Below are 19,833 nucleotides of genomic sequence, written 5' to 3' on the forward strand. Positions count from 1 at the left end.
GACTATTTGTAAAAATAAATAAATAAATAAAATATTTCATAATTCATATATGATTCCTGTGTTTACTATAGTGTTAAATCCACTGAGCGTTGTGATATGTTTTCTAAGGTGCGCTTGTGCTAGTCATAATACAATGACACAAAACTGAAAGTGAATGTACCTGAGATAAAGTACCTGGCGTGATACAATGGTAATTACTGTATTGAATTACCAGCTTTTATGTTGAAAACAAGGGGAAGACTTCAGTTTCTTGTGTTTAACTTGACGCGTGGAGGGAGGAAGTATCGCGTGACTGACTGGGGTCCTGAACACATCTGGTAACAAGCACTTCTTCATGTTTTATCCACATATCGGTGACATTAGTCGTTGTTTTATTTATTCCCTTGTATACAATGTACAGTTATTGGAAGACTCCCTGCTAACCAAGTCAGAGCTGTAGCTGCCGGTGCTAGCCTGCCGTTAACGGGCTGCGGTGTTGACGTCCTCCGGGAGAAACCGCTGAGTGGGGACTGAATTTAAAAGAACAAAAGTCAGAAAAGCTCTGTGAACATGATAAACCGATAATTCCAACAAATTCAAACGGATAATTGGAGGTAAAAATGTACAAGTATATAGAAGTAAGTTATAGTAGTGAAGTTAGCTAATGGTTCAAAATCACAGAGGAAGCAGAAGTGAGCTATTGGTTAGTCTCGGATTCATTAGCGGCATTTCTGTTAGTATCTGGTGAAACGTGTCTGACCGGGTGGACTTGCTCTGTCTGACAGCGAGCTTAGGGACAATGTATAATTTACTAAGCATTGTTACAGCACAAAATATTCTTCTCCTCGCGAAAACAACCATCCCCAGTGTGTTTTAATAGAACTTTTGGACAGATGAGTGGTGCTATTACTTTGAAGGTGCGCCTCTCCGGAAGGGCGGATGCTGCTCGCTGTTTGCAGCTCGACACGGAGGAGAACAGCGGATTCCGTTGGGAGGCTGTAGCTCATCGCCAGACAGTTTTATGTGGATCTCTCTCGGTTATACTTTTAGGTTAACGGTGTCACCTATGTGATGAATCCACCGAGGTATGTAGCTCGAAAGCCGGGTATTGTCCCGAGATGTTATGCAGTCAGATGGAAGGAAACGGCTAAAAACTTGCTCCTTTCTGCTGCTGCTCCCCTTCAGTTTGCCTGGCAAATTAGCTGGCTAGCCCGTTTTTTTTCCTTGCTCATAGCATATGTCTGCTCAGCCACAACCCCCAGCCGCTGTAATATCTTGCTTAATTTGCATTTCTCCTTTCCCTTCCAGCCGCCACTCCTGTGTGGATCTAAACTAGCCTGGAATATGATCACAAGAAGAAAATAAGCGGCGGCAGCTGGCTTCCTGCGGGATTCTGCCCAGTCTTTTTGTTTTTCCGTGGACATGCCTGGTCTATGGAGCAAAGCTGAGAGAGGCTAGCCGGCCGACAGTCCGGCTAGCGCAACATTTCCAGGATTTTTGATGATTGTTCAGCCGAAAAGCTGATTTATTTTGGATCAGCGTTGCTTTCCCAGCCCGGATAAGGAGTCAGCATGGGGGAGCCCAGCCTGGACGACTCCAACGTCAAGGTGGCTGTTCGTGTTCGGCCCATGAACAGGAGAGGTGAGGGGCTTCAGTCTGCTCACACATGTCACTTATTCACACTCAGTCCTGTACTGGGACACTGCGTCCATTAAATATTGTGAAAATGTATGATATCTACACACCGGATGCCAAGTTCTCATGTTGAATGCACTAACGTGGAACGAATGTTTTCGGTGGTAGGCTGTCTCCCCCTCAAATGATGCTTAGACTACCTCAGGTCAACTCTAAACAGACTGCATCTCACAGTAACATTATCCACAGGAGGCTGGCCTGACTCAAGTAGTCCCGGTTTAATTTCCTGAGAATGGGATAGCAGTCAGAAATCACCACCCATTAGTGAAATGAGCTGCTGCAGATTAAAATAAAAAGCCGTTGCCTGGCTGTTCTGGATGGCACATGTTTGTACAGTGCTGCCATGGGGCTTTCCTGATGGCTGCCTGCCATCCTGCCAGATTTAAAGTCGAGCTGCTGTGTGAGATCCACGTTAGAAAGTCTAGTAACTTTGTCTCCTTCACTGATTGACAGAGAGGCCAGTCACTTTTGGACTTCATTAGTTACTTGCTGTAGTTACTAGCAGAGTCAGTGATTTTGTGTTTGTAGTTGATATAATTTAAAGAGCAACGTCAGTCGATCAAAGTCTGACCAACTGATGATGCAGCATCTGTGCACTCAGTGTCATTTGGTAGAAGTTAAGCTACACATTGATGATGCTTCTGAATAGAATTTGTCCTCTTGTTTCTGTTATTGCTTTCTCACAAATATGCTATCAGAAATGTTCAGTGGTATCCTTGGGCTGCTGCCTGTCTACATATTGTTACATCCATATCTCCAATTTTGGAAAAGCCTGGATAACAAACGCACAGTGTTCCAAAAGCTTAATGCACGCTCAAGTGCTCCAATCAATTATATTGCAGATTTCCAGTGCTGCACACAAGAAGGCACAGATGACATTTCCTGGTCGATTGCCAAGTCGTGTTTGTGCCGTGGGATACCATGTGTCCAATGAAAGGGGGAGGAGGGCTGCTGAGACAGAGTGGTTGACTGACAACCAGCAGAATGAATCACATGTGTCCCTCTGCTTACTCCCTCTAAACTGGAGATGTCGGTCACAAGATTAAGGCAGTAGATCACCACTCTGTTCCCAGAGGCAGGGGTTTACCATGAACTCTGATGTAGAGAAAGTGTAGTCGAGAAAATGTTCCCAGTGATGGATCTCTGTAATGTTAGACATTTCATTTGGACGTACAAATAACTGTTGTATTTCTGTTTTTGACCAACAACCATGATCTAGTTGACACCAGATATTTTTGATTTACAAGATTGTGACTATGTGGATGATGAAAAGAAAGGGCAGATACAGATGGGCTCTGAAAGGCATTCTGTCACAGATCAGGTACATTTTGATTAAAAGTGGTTAGGTGTATAGTGTATACATCTCTGGTCACATTCCATTTTATATTTTCAGTATCTGAACATCTAAACCAAATCCCAGTATGCCCTCATCTACTTTTTTTCCCACTTAGCTCCTTAAATTGATAGATAATGATACCAAGCTGCCCACTTGTTTCATTAACCTGAAAACAAGACTTCCATTTTGTCCTTAGAATGAAAAACTGACAGTGTGAGGCCTTTAACACCATTAAATAAATAGGACTATATATGAAAGTATGTCAAAAACCTTACACTGCCATTTCAAAATGAACATGTTTCCAAGTTATGCAGTTAAACAGTCAGTGTGTAGCATTTAGTGACTCGTAGCAGCAAAATTGCAGATTGCAAGCATCTTCAACCCTGCCTCTTCTTGGACAACCTGGAGTGATGAAGGGTTCATTCTAAGCTAAGAAAAACACGTTGACTTATAGTTACAGGTGATAATACACTAATGAAACTGTAATTCTGAATACTATGTTCGAGGGTTGGGCGATAAATCGAATTAATTCGATTAATTCGCCTTTTTAAAACCTGACGATTTGAAAATTTGCCAAATCGTAAAATCGTGGCGAGTTAAATATATTACAATACAGATTCTTCTTCTGCCTTTCATGACTTGTGCACTGGCGTTTGCTTCCGCCTCTCATCTCCTTCCGCCAAAACACTCACACCCCCGTCACTTCGGACACAACAGCAGACGAAGAGTTTGGTTGCGAGAAAAGAGCCTCGTGTTACATCGATTATATAGAAGTGGTTCAGCTTTGACAAGACTGACACAGAGCAAACTACAGTCATGTGCAAGGTTTGCAAAAGTACTGTGAAAACGAAGAGTAGCAGCACAACTAACCTCTTTCAGCACCTCCGGCAGAGGCATCCTAAAGAATGGGAAGAGTTCTCGCAGCTATGGAAGTGCGGCATGGCTAGCACTAGCCATAGCAAACAGACCGCAAAGAAACAACAAAAATTGATTAAAATCGTAATCGTCCAAGATGACTAAAAAAAAAATCGAGATTTTATTTTTTGGCCATATCGCCCAGCCCTACTATGTTCCATTTGTTCCAATAGATACCCTGAACCCTACACACTAATTCTTTAAAGCCTTTTTCATGGTGAGGAGCATTGGCCTCATGTCAGAATGAAAATTCTGTGTAAGCGATCCAGTTTTCAAACCATTAAAAGTAAATGTCAGAGGCAGGCGGGAAGCTAGTTCAGAGCCACTCTGCACCATGTCTGCATGCATCTTCCAATACTCAACGAGAAAAAACGACCGAGATTTTGGTGAAAGGAAAGCAGGGAAATTGATTGCTTGCTGAAGGCAGTGGGAATGATGTTGAAACCCGCAATGCCATGTTCTTGGTAGTGCCTTTCTGACAGTTTTACTCTCTGAATTGGGCTTCTGTCCAAATCTACCAGTGTTGATAAAATGTTTTTATGATTTCATATATCCACCCAAAACAAAATCATCTCTGAGTGGGCAAAGAAGTATTCCATCATGTGTCACTTCACAAGAGCTGCCAGCAAATATCGAACCCTTAGTAAACTTGCAATTAGGCTGCTTTTCTTTCTTCCATTTCTTATTTATGTCTCCACACATTGACACCCTTGAGCTCCTCACTTCAGTCACAACTCTTCCTCCTACTGTCACACAGTTTCTTCAGGACACAGTGGCTGTAGCTAAGGGAAGGCATTTTCCTCGCTCACATTGCCCCAGCTGGTGTGGTGATTCAGACCTGCAACTCTGAAATAATAAGGCTTTGTTAACTTCGAGGCCACTGTCCCCATGTATCCCAGGTTGAGGAGGAGAGGTGGTGTAGCTGCCCAACTGGACAAAAGCAGGAAGGGAGTGAGTCTGAATGAGCGTTTGCTAACGTTGCATAATGCTCAACGTTACCATGGCTGTGGCCTTCGAAGAACAGGGTAACCTCAGACGTAGCAACGGCAACACCATGGCCAGTCGGCTTCCTGGCTGATGTCAGGCCTGTTGCGCCAAACCTCAGCACCGGTAGCCTAGAGGAGGACAGAAGGGAAAGCCAGTGGAAAGTGGGAGCTGGTTATGGAGCAACAAGCAGCAGATAACAATGGGTACATATATCCTCTCAACCGTATTGCATCAAACTTTCCCCTCTGCTGAGCAGGAAGTAGCACTTGTGGCACTTGGGTACAGTAGTAAGCAGTGGAAGAAGAGAAGGCAGAACAGAAAGTTTTCTCACTAAATCCTTCTATGCCTCTGTCAGTACCCCTGTTAACTTCTTTTGCTCTCACTGTCTTTTTGTCATCGAGTCTGTTGGCTCACCACACATTTTTTTCTTTGTAGTATTCCTGACAGCAGAAGAATTGGAGGGTGATTCAGGTCCTTTGACCTTTGACACCAAGTTTCCATAGCTCTACCCCTGTGTTCCTGCTAGGAACAGTAGCATTCAGGCTCACGAGCAGATGGTTTTAGTTGAAATAAGTAATATTTCTGGTTTAAACAGCCACAGCTTGTCCTCTTTAAGTTGCACTTGTCTACTTGAGCAAGTAACAAGCTTGTGGCATCCAAATAGAATATGTATTTGCATGTGTTTGGTAGGAAAAGAAGCCCATCCTAATTATGTAAAAAATAAATCTGTAAAAATATACAAAAGCCTGCTGACCATCTAGAAAGTAGTTGGAAGTATTCTTGGCTGAAACAGAGTGGCAGCTATGGCCAGGCAATGTTTAGCAAGAATGCTACACATTTGTACTTAATTATTTAAACAATAGGTTGTCTTCTGGTAAAGTTATTGCACAGTGAGAAAAGGTTTATATGGAATTACTGTCTTCTATACACTCTAATCAACCCTGGGTAGTGCATTGTTTTTTGGACAGCTTGCAGCTTTATCACATGGTAACTAGCTGTCTGCTTCACCATGACTCGTGGACTGTACTGTACGTGTACATCCCTGCTTTACAGTTGTCATACCTTGGTTGGAAAAAGCAAAAAAAAAAAATCCTACATATTATACAGTGACAATTGTAACGTGTTCTTGTTGTAGAACGGAATTGAAACCACTAAATGTTTTTCCTGTCTTAACACATTTGCTGATTGACATCCTTGCATGTTCTAGCAAGCCTACTGCACAGTGGAGAAAATGATTATTAACTGCCATCTGGTTAATGTCATGGTTGACTATTGGAAAAATGTTGCAGTCTGTATTTGGCCTGCATGGTATCGAAAAGAAGTTGTTTGTTATTCTCCAATTTAATTTCCAACGTGATAAACACATTCTGAATAGATGATTTGAAAGTCTGTAGTGAAAGATGTTTCATTCAAGAATGATTGGAGTGAATCTGTACACCATAAATACACCTGCATTGCCAAAACAAATGATGAGAAAAGCTCACAGAATCATTTGAATCTTCTCACTTGTGTAACAGCTTTGCCAGATATTTGTGTGGAAGAAATTTTGTGTCTCTTTGTGTGAATGTCTGTAGTAATGCATACCTTACACGTTTTAGAAAAGCTTGGGAAATCTCGGTATAAATTCTGGTGTCTTTTAAAGGCCAGTTGAGCACGATGGATGCTTGTTTACATGGGAGCCTGAACAAGGTCGTACAGTTGAAGGACAGTATTTATTATCAGTAAGTGTCCTTGAGCAAGCACTGATTTGGAGCTGAAGGAGCGCTGTTCTGACACTGACCTCTGACCTCCAAATGGACGGGGGCAAAATAGAAGAGGATATCCTTGCCAGGGGGAACACATTGGGCGTAGCTAATTCTGGACCCATCTTTATCTGATCATCTAGGTTAAAAAGCAAGAATTTATCATTGAATTTTACTGTTTTAAAAACAAGTTTCCTGATGGTAGAGATAATCATCTGTTCACACGTAGATAGTGACCAATTTTATTAAAAACAAACTGTGTTATAATTATGGCCATAACTACACTATTGTATTAATAAAATGTTGTAGTTTTTATTCAGTAATTAAAGCTATGAGCAATAATAGGCTGCTAAAAACATTTAAGACTCTGTGGCCCTCACATTCACCAGTTAAATACGGTCATTCTCCTACTGGTAAAGGCTTTATTTAAATGCATGACCAGCTGTGCCAGACACTGGATGCACTGGACATGCTGGCAGCGCCCAGCCTGTGTGTAGACAACTTTCATGAGGTCTCTGAGGCAACACAGATGAATGGAGAGACTTAGCAGCCTCATTGCGGTTCATGTTATTTTCCCAGTGCTCTGCTGGTACTTTCACAGCAAGGCTTCTGTTGAACCGAACAGTTTACACTTAAAACAAAATCTGACACGTATTTTATTTAGTTATGTTGTTATTGTCATTTTGCATTCTGTAGTAATGCATAGCCTCAGTTTATACATACAGTCCTTTTTTAATAAGGCAGTGAAATTGTAGTTGGCATACTACAATCCCAGATGAAATAACCTCGGTGGGCAGTATTGTATGCTGATTACTGCATCCTGTTCCAACAAATACCTTAGTGGACAAAACATTAGGACTCTCCTTATGGTGAAGTGGAAATAGTCAGTTGGTGTTCCAAAGACCAAGTATTACATCATGACACACAAACAGGCCTGTGTGTCATCCTGGACAAGTCCTGTTTTATTGATTAGCCCAAAGTTTATTCCAAGGTAAAAGGTCATTTTCAGAGACTATCTTTGCCATCCTGCTCACACAGTTGTTTGGACTTGAATGTTCCACGGGATCTTAAGTACTGATGGAAAGAAGAAATAACCATCAGAATCAATGTTTGTCAAACTTTTTGTGTTTGTAAATTAACCCAACATAGAGGATACTAAACAGTTTTAGTCATTTAGTCATGTTTTTTATTTGTGTTGTTGGTCCTTTGACCACTTTTACTTAAAAGCCCAACCAAGGATGGGAGTTGTAAATTAGCTTTTGCTACACACTCATATTAATGCATCGGTTCTGTGTCCCATGATAATTGCATGGACCCTGATTAAATAAATTAATAGATAAAAAAATAAAATTTTCACTCAGTCACTTTACTTGTGAATTGGTGGTGTGATAAGGATGTTTAGGTTGCCGATTTCAATGCTTTGACCACTGACACTATATGTTGTCTGATCCACAGAAAAGGAATTAAACACTAAATGTGTTGTGGAAATGGTGAAGAACCAGACCATCCTTCATCCTGCAGGAGCTAACCTTGGAAAGGGAGACTCCAGGTAAGTCTTCTAGTAATGTATTAAGTTCTGTGTCCGTTAACTGATAAATTTGATTCATACAAAACTAATTCAACAGGCTGTTCTGTCTGATTTTGTTTTCATGAAGCGGACAACATACATTATTGTCAAGTCTCAGCTGAACTAGTCGTTTGGGCAGTTCGCATTGAATTGTACTTTTTGTACTGACATTAGACAGGTTATCTTCAATGGCCACTGTGAATACACATTGAAAGAATGAAGCTTATAACTTCAGAACTCCAAATGTATTTTTAAGTTTATTCTGTGTCAAAGGTCAGTATCATCCTGTGGGATAGGTGGTATCAAAAAATAAAAGACATGTTGAAATTACAGGAATTTCCCTAAATTTTGACACCAAGCACAACTTGCTTCTATAAACCCTTTCTATGTTTAATGTTGAACCTTTGAATCAAAGGTCGGACAGATTATTTTTGATTTTTAGCTGTTCATATTTCATGATCATACCATAGCCTTTCATTTTATACAGATCCAATCCTTAGATAGCCAAATTATACCACATAAAATCTCTAATGGATATGATGATTAGTTTTGTGTAATGGGTGACCAAATGTAGCAGTTTAGAAGTTTGTGATGGATAAAATCGCAACTTTGTCATTCTCTGTAACATGTAATTATAAATATAAAGTAAATATTTCTGAGGACTATAGGTCACTGTGAAATGATTCTGAAAATTTCAGATCTCTGTCTTTTGTTGTTCAGAAGTTATAGAAGTCTGAAAATGGTCGAAAATTTCAAGTCTTAATTTTGGCCGCAATTTTAGGGTACCCCCTACCTACTTCAAATGACCATAACTTTGAAACTAATGAGAATAAAGCATTCAAATTTTGGATTTTCTCATCATATATAATGTACTAAATGTATGTAAAAATTTAGCCAAATCTGAGAGGGTCAGGTGGGGACCACTGGTTGAAATGATACGGAATGACCCGTATGTGTGTGAGAATGTTGTGACAAATACATCAAACTCTGTTACAGAAATAACTCTGGAAGGGCAGGCTGTCAAATTCACCATCGGAACTGGAACGAAAAGGCTGTAAAAAGTCTTTTGTTGAATGTAATTATGTAATGGCTGGAAATGTGCTATTAGGCCATGCTTGACTACTGACCCGCCATTTTGGAGGAAGCCAGTTGTGCTGATCTCCTTTTGACTAGTGGAGTTGGCTGCAGACTGCCAGATCAGAAGCAATGAATAGCGTTGGCTTGGGGCTGAGCGTGAGCAGCAGACAGCAACAGCAGCAGCGTGTGTGTTTTCTGTGTGTGTCAGAGGTGTCTGGAAGAAAGAGACGTTGGCAGACAGAGACAATTATACATGAAAAGACAACTCCACTCTGCTCCTCTCTTTCCTCAATCCGTCAGGTCGTAACTCCCCACCGCCTGGCTTCCTCCCTTTTTCTCAACTCTTCCGTTTCCATGGCAACTCAGGGGGAGGTTAACTGCAGGTCGCTGCCAGTGACCATGAAGCCCCTTCCTTAAGTGAGGAGAAGATGGAAGAGGGGGAAAAGCCTCATTTACTTGAGCATCTGTCGACCATAAACTTTCCCTAGTGACTTTTATGGTGGACTGAACAAGAGCAGAGCTGTAGTTTTTCTGTCTGTCTCTCAGTGACAAAGGGTTGAGGAAGCGACAGGAGGATGGGCTGAGTGACTGCTGCACTCAGTGTGCAGATGCCGTTTTCTTTTTGTTTGTTTGGGTCCAGTTCACATTGACATAGTGTTTACACTGGGGATTATCTTTAACTCAGCATTTTAATTGGTTGTTAAGCTTGAGAAAGAGTGGAGTGGGTGCATGGAGAATGCATGCAATAAAGTTGGGCTGTTGCAGGTGCGTATTGTTTGCTTAAGCTAACCGAGTTATTGGGACTCCCGTTCTATAAAACTGAGAAGACTTAAAAAAGAAAAAAAAACAGTGCAATTTCCTACTGAGTCCAAACCTCATCTGTATCTATGTGACTTATCGGCAAAACTTTATCTATTAACAGTGTAATAGAAGATGAATATTTTAAATTAACTGGCAAAATTTCTAGGATTCTTGGCTTATTGAACTGGCACAACTCACCAATCTTCAAAAACATAGATTTAGATGTGTTCCATAACTTTACATGTATTGGGTCTTCCATAATGATTGTTGTTTTAGCCATTTTTGAGGATTCCCTACTATTTTAAACACTGAGTTTCTCATTTAGTACATTTTTGAATCCATCAATCAATCTATTTTAATCAATCCAGTAAGCTTCATTACCTAGATTACCTTCAACTGAAAGATGCATCCTGCCTTGCCTCTGGCCTATAGTGTATTTTTATTTCACTTTGTAGATCTGTCCTTGACAATTAAATATGGCCATTTTGTAATTTAAACAAAGATATAAAGATATATAAGCACTTGTTTTGTGAGCACTAAACATCCTATGGAGTTGACAGTGCGAAAACAACGTGGAACAAAGCAATAAGAGCTAATCTAAAAATTGTCTCTGGCATTTGTTTGCTACACAAGTGAGCTCTTGGAATGATGTCCTGGGTCAGAGGTAATGTGATATGTATACACATAGATCACATAGACGGAGAAAATTCTGCTGGACACATACAGGGAGGTGATAGATTTTTTTTACTTCAAGATAGTGCAATGTAGCATCAGTGGAGTGATGGATGAAGGTGTCCATTCTCAATTAAGGAAAAGACGGCAGGATTAACTATGTGTCCTTCACTCATGACTACTTTCTGACCAACAAAGGAGGCCAGAGTGACAGCATAGCAGAGTACATACTCTAGGTAGTTCACTTAGTAATAGCAGCACTGTATTACTGCCATTTATCTGGTGATAATTTTCAAAAAAGCAAAATACTGCCAACAAAGTCAAATTCCAGAGTTTTGTTTCTCCTAGAATCTTGTCTTGAGTGTAAGAATCTGTTGTGGAAATTTGCTTTTGCCCTTGTATTTTCACCCTCTCTGTGCTAGACTGTTAATCTCTGCAGTGAGGCAGTTTTCAAAAACGTCTGTGCTGGTGTTTGTGTAATGAGTTGTTGCTGAAGCTCAGGATTAGTTCTGTTTGAATACAAATGAAGGATTTTGTCATTTTCTCAGACTGTCAGAAACCATATTCTATCCAGGTAAATGGGAAAAAAAATGTTGTTAATATTAGTATCATTACTATGAGTTTCAATGGTGGCCTAATATTCTGATCAGATATCTGATGGTAGCTGGGAAGCAGCATTTGAAAAAGTTTACGGTCTCTGCTGTTGAGCGTACTCCTGGTTAGTCAATGCATTTAAGCAGACAGCCTTCCACAGTGAAAAATGTCCTTCCTGTTGCCTCTCTACCTCAGCCTGAGCTCCAAAACAAGAATTAAATTATGAGTTATGAAACTATTATATTTTTTAAAATATATATTTTATCAACACACAAAGTTTTTTTCCCCTTTCAAACATTGAACTCAAGTGACGTTATGTGCTTTACCTAATCAAAACAACTATTTTTGAAGTGTAATTCCCACCATGAATATTTTAAAGAACCTCATTTTAAGGCCATTTCCTTATTTTTTTCCACTTGTTATTCATCTCTTGTGGATCTCGTTCAGTTTTTCCACCAGCAGCACATACTGAGCAGAGTCGACTTAGCCTCTCACACTGCCTCCCTCAGTGACTCACTGTAGTGGTGATCTTGTCTGCTGAAGTTTCAGCATTTGCTTTCTTTGAATAAGGCTTCCAAATGAATCAACAAGAAAAAAATAATTACATGATGTACTAACTCTCTATACACTCTGACAGTGAGGTTTTGCGTAGGTTTTTATTTTAGCTTCTTTGCTGTCTTGTAATATATGATGCTTTTTATTTGGCATCCTATGCGCTTTTCCACGTGTCATTTCTGAATCTCTTTGAAAAGACGAGGGATGTCCTTACCACTAGAGTCTGAATTGCAGGGCCAGGGGACTTTGTACTGGTCTCTCTGATAAGCTGACAGCTAACCTCTCCAAAGCCGTGTGATCAGACACTGTGGTTGACATGATGACCAGAGGCTGTTTGCATTGGACGAGTGAGGCTGGATGTTGACACACTGCACACTGACAAAGATCCGTCTTCTGTCGGATGTCGGTGAAGCAAACACATGCAGCTCGGTTTCCAAGACGATACACAAAGAGGCTGTGTGGCCCCATGTCTTGAGCTGATGTTGAGCCCTCTGTGTGTGCGCATCAGCATATGTTCGAGGACAATTTTTCTTGTGTATGTATGTATGGTTTTTTTGTGATTACTAAGATCTGTTTATGAAAAGAAGGCGCGAAAGGAGGGTGATAGTTGGGTGTACAATAGTGTGAAATGCTGAAACTGTCCAGTGCAGTAGCATGATGACAGGGGTAGAAATGAAGGTAAGAGTCAGTCATTCATTCACAGGTCACACTGGCTGGACTTTTCCTGCTCTGAACGTTGTCTGAACCAGTGTTGAGGTCAGCAACTTGACCGAAGCATGGCGAAGTCCAAGTCACTTAGTCAGGCTCAGGTGGGACTTTAAACAGCTGACACCACTAGGTTATTTGCATTAAATTCAAATAACCTAGTGGTTAAAAGTATAGTGAACATGCTGCAGCACATGCTTATGAAATTGTGTGGTAGATTTCACACAGTAGCTTGGACATCTGAGACTTCTGAGTTCTGCTGAACAAAATTACATTTTTAAGCTGTGTTGTCAGAAAATGAGACCCTGTTATGAGTGAAAATATGAACATATTGGGTGAGAATGTGCTTTATTCTCTTAGCTTGTCACTGTAGAACAATTGCAGCTCAGGTGCAGATTAAATATTGGACTTTCCCATGGGCATTTGTCTGTGCTGTAATGTAAACACATCAATAATCCACAATTCTTCCACTGCTTAGTAGCTCTAGAGAGAAAATGCACTGGTACATCTCACAAATATGTGAGAGGCTACATAGTCACCACTGCCCTGGTAGTATGCTTTTCCAACCATGGATTGTAGTCCATTGTAGTTGCACAGTAACAGACTGTTCAAATATGCTGATTTTGTCAGTAGTGAGCTAACCCTGACTGTGTGAAACGGTGGAAGCCTGTGTTTGTGAAACTGGCATGGAGCTCAGGTTTGGTGCTATGACTTTTATGTGTCTGGCCTAAATATCTCGAATAGGGAGCAAGAATGTTAGCGTTCATATCAAGGCACTTTAATTAGGAAGTGAGTCAAATTTGCTCTGCGTTAAACTGGCCGATGATGGCACGATGCCTAACATTAACCATTCAAATATTTGTATTTTGTAGGTCAGGTTCTCTGTTAACTTACTGAATTTTAGTGTGAAAACAAGCAAAAAAGGATTGACTGGTTGAAACAGCAGACTGCTCTGCATCCTGTCTTGACGTTGCATCCATGGCATTTGACAATTTGGTTAGTCAGCTGATCGACAACATTTACTCTTAAGCGTACAATACAGACGTTCAGTTTATATTTGTCAGGTGCTATAACTTCTGAACAGTGATACGTATAACCCAATTTATGGTGCCTGAAACATATACTTTACATATGTAGGAGGATAAGCACAGGCTGTCTACCATGTAACCATTTTCTCAGTGTGTGAGGACCTATTGCTCTAGCATGTGTCATCAGTATGTTCTGTGTTCCTCTGATGCTCTTTGTGCTTCAGCTTAACATTCCAGTCTCAGGCCCAGCCTCTCTCTTCCCTAAACCCCCTGGCTACCTTCAGCCTTCTTTCCATCCTCCACTCCTCGCTCCTCCCTACATAACCATGGATGGTACAGTCCAAGAGAGAAAGGACAAAGAGTGCAAGAACAGCGAAAAGAGAGAGGAGGGGGGAAGCAACCATGCATTATGTTATTTTTTAAATGACGGCGATCAGAGCGGAGGAGCAGGCTGAAGAGAAGAGGAACGAATGGAAGTGTTTGAGGACCGAGGGAGGCGGGTTTACAGCTCTCCTGACCGCCTCATTCTCCCTTCTCATTGGTCAGTGGGGCCTCTAGCTTCGTTATGGTCGTGCAATACATGGGCGACCCTTCTCGCCTGCAGGCTTTGAAGCGACCATGACAGCTGTCATCACTGTGTATGTCAAAACCTGCCACGCTGGTTTCATCCCTGAAGTGGAGATACGGCTGCGGGTAGATAAATGGATGTATGCATGTAGGATGCTCTGAAGGCCTTGAGAGGAAGAGTCAGAGAAACACAAATATCTGGAAATCAGGTTGTCACAAACAGTTTATTATCATATATTAATATATTTTGGGCATTTAAATATCTAGATGAAGGATTGTTGTTTGACTGTTCTGTAACCCTTATCTGTGAACATTTTTGTTTTATTGAAATGTTTGTACAGAAATGGAGAATCAACCAGCTGCATCTTTTCCTTTTACAGAGTAAATAAAATAAACACGTTTTAACTTTCTTCAAACTTTTAGATATTACAAACTCTCAGAAACACCGACTGCTTTGGGTTCTGTGGAGTAAAACAAAGTGTAGACAAGATTCTAATTGCATCCTGATTTGATTCACCACTGGAATCAGTTAGACTGCAGATAAGAGTTGCTGTGCATTAATCTCCTTTCACAGTGAAGCATGTCAGCAGCGAAACGTCATTGAAATATGAAATGTTACAGATGGCAGGCTGGTTTGTGCAAGAACTGCAGCTTCGGTGGTTTATGAAGAATGTGCATGGGTAAAGGAAACAGGTGTGAGCGCATGTGTGTGCGTTCTTGTACTGCTGTCTTTATGAGGGCCAGTGTGAGTTTTAAGTATTTAGATTGAGGACATTGTTTAAAGCTAAGGCCCAAGGTTAGATTTAGCAGTAGGTCAAAGTCATTATATGAAGTCAGGCTTTCAGTGCTAACTATTAATGTGTGTGATAATATGTTTTAGAAAGAATGTCACCAGTGGAGGGTCCTCTTAAGGACAGAAGTATTTCTGTGTTTGGGTGTGTAAACCACTAGCGGTTTCTTACCTCTGGCCTCATCATCAGACTTGATACAGCTCTTTGACCGACAGCTACTCTCACCCTGCAGTGGGGCCAGCACTGCATCGATGAAGGAAGAAGATGAGACAGGAAAAAGTTAAAATGAATATAACACAAGAAAGAATCAAGAGAAATGCATACCCTTTCAGTCTTTGGATAACATGCTTATGCAGAAACACTTGACTCTTTCTTTCCATAAGTTTTGTTTGAGCTAAAGCACTAGCAGAAACTAGTGACTCTTTTCTCTCAGCGACAGCCAGTTCAATCAGTCTGTGATTGAAAGTGCCCACTAAATTACTGACGCTTACATTCTAATAAAAATTGTTATACAATTACAAGTTAATTACAATTTTTGCACACCAATATGAAAGCCTGTCAGACATTAGCATAAGTACATTGTTGGCTGAAAGCACACAATGGCTTAAAAATACCAATGTGTCTCCAGCTGGTCTCCCTTTTTTTCTATTTTTTTTTTATTTTTTTATCTTGCCTCGAGCTGATGTTAGAGGTTTGACAGATTGGCTGAGTGTGAGTACGTTTAGTCCAGCTTTGATTTACGAGCATGGGTTAGGTGAGATCTTGTTCATGGTCTGTGTTGCGATGAAGATCATAAATGTTGCTGTGATGGTAATGTTTTGTGGATGGTAGGGAATGAGTCTATTCTCTTATGCACACTTTAAAGCTGACACTGCTGTGGGCGAGGACATGCATGTGGAGCAGTGTGTATACTACTTTGAGTGTCTTACATATTGAATTTATGCACGTGTGTAGACTGATGCAATCAATGTGTAAAGCCATGCTGCCTTTCCGGTCATAAAAGGTGTACCATAAAATTAACCACATGAATCAAACTGGGCATAATTATTATGTATTAGCTTAACTGTCCATGGGATACTCCGATATACCCAGTTCTTTCATCAGCACATCCGTCTGATAACATAGCTGGGAATGTAGTGCAGTACTTCTCCTACAATCTATGTAATGTGTAGAAGAGAGTGAAGTCAGAGGTTAATGTTTGTGTAACTTTATGGTTTCCTATCATAGTCACTTGTCTTTCATTTTCATAAAGCATTCTTTTAGATTAGCCTGGTCTGGCTGCTGTGACATTTCGTCCTATGCTGACTGAGAAAACCAGATGGTAATGGCCGTCGGTGTGCTGAGGAGATCACATTTAAAGGACATGGCTGTTGGCTAGATGCTCGTAACACTGATATGTTTGTATGTTGGTTAATGTGTGTAGTGTGTGTCCCTGCTTGTGTATGTATATCCTTAGTTTTTCTGTAAAAGATCAGACAGATATTAGGGGCAATTCCCTCTCTTTTCAAATGCCACTGTTTTTTTTTTTTTCTTTCTCTACATGTCAATTTCTGTGCATGACCTTGACCCAGTAACCTTTTTATGCCATCATCTGATTCCACCACAGACCGTCTCAACCCTCTGCCAACTTTAGCATCAACCCCCTCCACCACGGTCCTATACACACCCCCACACACAACATTTACTGGAACAGTCCCCAAGCCCTCAGAGATGAGTGCAGTGCCTGCCCTGACAGCCACAGACACGCCCTTACCAAATGCCCTGAGAAGTTTTTTTTTGACATGTGACAAACAAGATGTAAACAAGCTGCATACACACAAAGATGATATTCATTTGTGTGTGATCGTGAAAACAAGGAAAGCCTGTAGCCATTGGCTCTAATTTGGCTTTTGTCTCTGTCCACTCATGTAGATGTATTTCTTCCTGATTCTTTCTCATTCCTGCTTAGGGCACAGAAAAAAAAAAGTTTACTCTGAACGGCCAACATCCTGCTTCCTTTATAACGTACACTAAATGTCACATCTGTCTTCCCACATGCTCCGGTGGACCTTCAACCTCCCAACATCATCAGGAGTCAGTCCAAGGTAACGGCACACACAGACAGAATTTTTCAGCTAATTCCATGGTTGTGAATCACCTCTGTGTTAAACAAAGACGCTGCTGTATTCCTTCAACTCAGTTTGTGAACTGTGTGGAACCATGTGCAATGATTTGCAGACCTTTTATTGCCAGATTAGTCTTGTTTAATTTAATAACTTTAAACCCTTAAACAATTCTTGCTCTGTGGAAACTTTTAAGATTTTTGGCCCGTTCACTTGACTGTATGTCAGTATTTCCCATGGTCTTTTTTTCTCCCATCTGAAAAAAATCACGTAATGCCACACAAACCACATGCTTTGTTTTTCAGTTTAAAGCTAATTGCATCAAACAGTTAGCCTAGCCGCGCTAGACAACCCACGGCAACGAATTTAATTCTCTGCCAGGGTGGGTCTAGTTACCCTCCATAAGGCTCGAGGCTGGATTCTCCTAAAACTGGCCGGACCAATCACCATGAAGTGTAGAGTCAGAAGGCGGGCGTAACGAAGTGACGACAGAGGCGTGACGATTCTGACAGAAACAAACGGCGCACAATAAACAGTTATCTTTCGACTCGGCTTTGGCCACAGCCCTTAAAGATTTGAAGCTAAAATTCAACTTGAAAGATAAACAAAGGACGGCACTTAAGTGTTTCATTGAGAAGAAAGACGTATTTGGACTTATGCCGACGGGATATGGCAAATCCTTAAAATACCAGTTGGCTCCGCTGGTTGGGAAGCTAATGGGACTTAGCCACAATCCGCCGGTGCTCTCGGAACTACGTCAGCCTATTCGTTGCGTTGATTGGTTGTATACCTACCCAATTGCTGCAGAGGGATTTGATAGACAACCTTTTAGCCCGCCTCCCTCCCTGTCGAGCTTCCCTCGACCCTTGTGCTGTCAGAAACATGGGTATAGCGTGGCTAGGCTATCAAACAGTATTAATTGGTAACAATCATAACTTCTAGATTGTATCTCTGAACCAACTGTCATTTCAATATATAGCTTTTGAAAGCTCGTTGGTGGCTTATTTGAATGTGAACTTCATATTACGTGCATGAACATTGAGCGCCACAAAACGATAATTTAAGGTGAAGGCCTGTGTGCCTCATGCTGCTGTTGTCACTGTTTCCTCAGGTCTTCGCTTATGACTATTGTTTCTGGTCTATGGACGAGACAGACAAGGAAAAATTTGCAGGTCAGTTCATGATGAAAATTATTTATTTATTTTACAAACTTTCCATTGCAACAAATACCACATCATTTTAGAGTTTAGATAATTCTAAATTGTAAAGAACTAAATATACAGTAGACAGTTGAATAGAGTGTATGTGTGTCACTTCATTCCAGGTCAGGAGGTGGTGTTCCAGTGCCTTGGGGAAAGTCTTCTCCGCAATGCCTTCCAGGGCTACAATGCCTGTATCTTTGCCTATGGACAAACTGGTAATTTGCAGTGAGACAGCTCAATATTTTGTGGTCAATGTGATAAATATATTTATGGTAAATATATTTTACGCCAGAGCTTGTTACTTAACTACAGAGGTTGGATACAATATACAAAGAATTTCTGTCCACTTTTTTTTTTTTTTTTTTTTAGCAAATTCAAAAGCATTAAGAGAGGAGTGTCAGTGTGGATGTGTTGTGACAGGAATATTGGACAGACTCTCTCTTCTTAAGAACAAAGTACCACAGTTAAACCTAGGAGCTTTGGTATAAAGGAACTGGATGTACCCTTCAAGTTCTTAAAAATGTTTCTTTTCTCATCCCAATGACGTCTTTGGTTTTCAACCAAAGTTAAGATACCTCGATACATGGTGTCTCTTCCATCAGACCGAATACTGAAAAACAGGACTGAAACATGCCCAATGTTGACAGGGTGTAAAAGGAAAATCTTATTCTTAATTCACATGCACTGCCCGGGCAAAAAAAAAAAAAAAAGGTGGCACACTCTAATATTAATATTTTGCTGGACCGCCTTTAGTTTTGGGTGCTCCTTCGCTATGGCATTGTTTTGATAAGCTTCTGCAATGTCACAGCATTTATTTTTGTCCAGAGATGCATTCATTTTTCACCAAGATCTTGTATTGATGATGGGAGAGTCTTACCGCTGCGCAAAGGCTTCTCCAGCACATCCCAATGATTCTCAATGGGGCTGAGGTCTGGACTCTGGAGGCCAATCTATGTGAGAAAATGATGTCTCATGCTTCCTGAACCATTCATTCACCATGGGAGCCCCGTGAATCCTAGCATCGTCATCTCGGAATATGCCCGTGAAATCTGGGAAGAAAAACTGATGGAAAGACCTGGTCATTCAGTATATTTAGGCAGTGAACTGACCTCGTTCTTCGGGAACACAACATTGCTGAACCTGATCAACCCCAGATCATAACCCTAACCCCCATAGGGTGACAGGCACTAACCATGTTGAGTACATCACTTCATCTGCCTCTCTTCGTACCCTGATGCCCCCATCACTTTGGAATGGGATAAATCTGGACTCATCAGACCACATGACCCACCATATTTGGTCCTCAAAGATGAGGGTTTACCACTATCCTTCCAAGTTTTAATAATGCGTTGGACGGTTCTACACCTGATTTTAGTGGATTCAGAAATCTCCTTAATTGTTTTCTTTGTATGATTGTGGCCCTTCTGAGACAGATTAACATCGTTTCCACGACCACAGGATGTGTCTTCTTACATGGCTGTTTAAAAAATGAGAAGCTCCTCACTGCATCTGCTAGGG

General features: G+C 40.9%; 1 protein-coding gene across 4 annotated transcripts in view; it reads left to right on the top strand.

The window, feature by feature from the left end:
- The first annotated feature begins 920 nt into the window (after positions 1-920).
- The window catches only part of kif13ba (kinesin family member 13Ba), a 48,718-nt gene continuing 29,805 nt past the window's right edge, over positions 921-19,833 (top strand). For all 4 annotated transcript variants that reach the window (XM_022209566.2, XM_022209567.2, XM_022209568.2 and 1 more), the window contains exons 1-6: positions 921-1,064; positions 1,288-1,620; positions 8,110-8,203; positions 17,083-17,095; positions 18,225-18,285; positions 18,438-18,530. In XM_022209566.2, the coding sequence (XP_022065258.2) occupies positions 1,551-1,620; positions 8,110-8,203; positions 17,083-17,095; positions 18,225-18,285; positions 18,438-18,530 (331 nt within the window). In that variant the 5' untranslated portion in view covers positions 921-1,064; positions 1,288-1,550. The remainder of the gene's footprint in view (positions 1,065-1,287; positions 1,621-8,109; positions 8,204-17,082; positions 17,096-18,224; positions 18,286-18,437; positions 18,531-19,833) is intronic.

Source organism: Acanthochromis polyacanthus, chromosome 2, assembly GCF_021347895.1.
Source record: "Acanthochromis polyacanthus isolate Apoly-LR-REF ecotype Palm Island chromosome 2, KAUST_Apoly_ChrSc, whole genome shotgun sequence".
In the NCBI taxonomy this organism is placed as follows: Eukaryota; Metazoa; Chordata; class Actinopteri; family Pomacentridae; genus Acanthochromis; species Acanthochromis polyacanthus.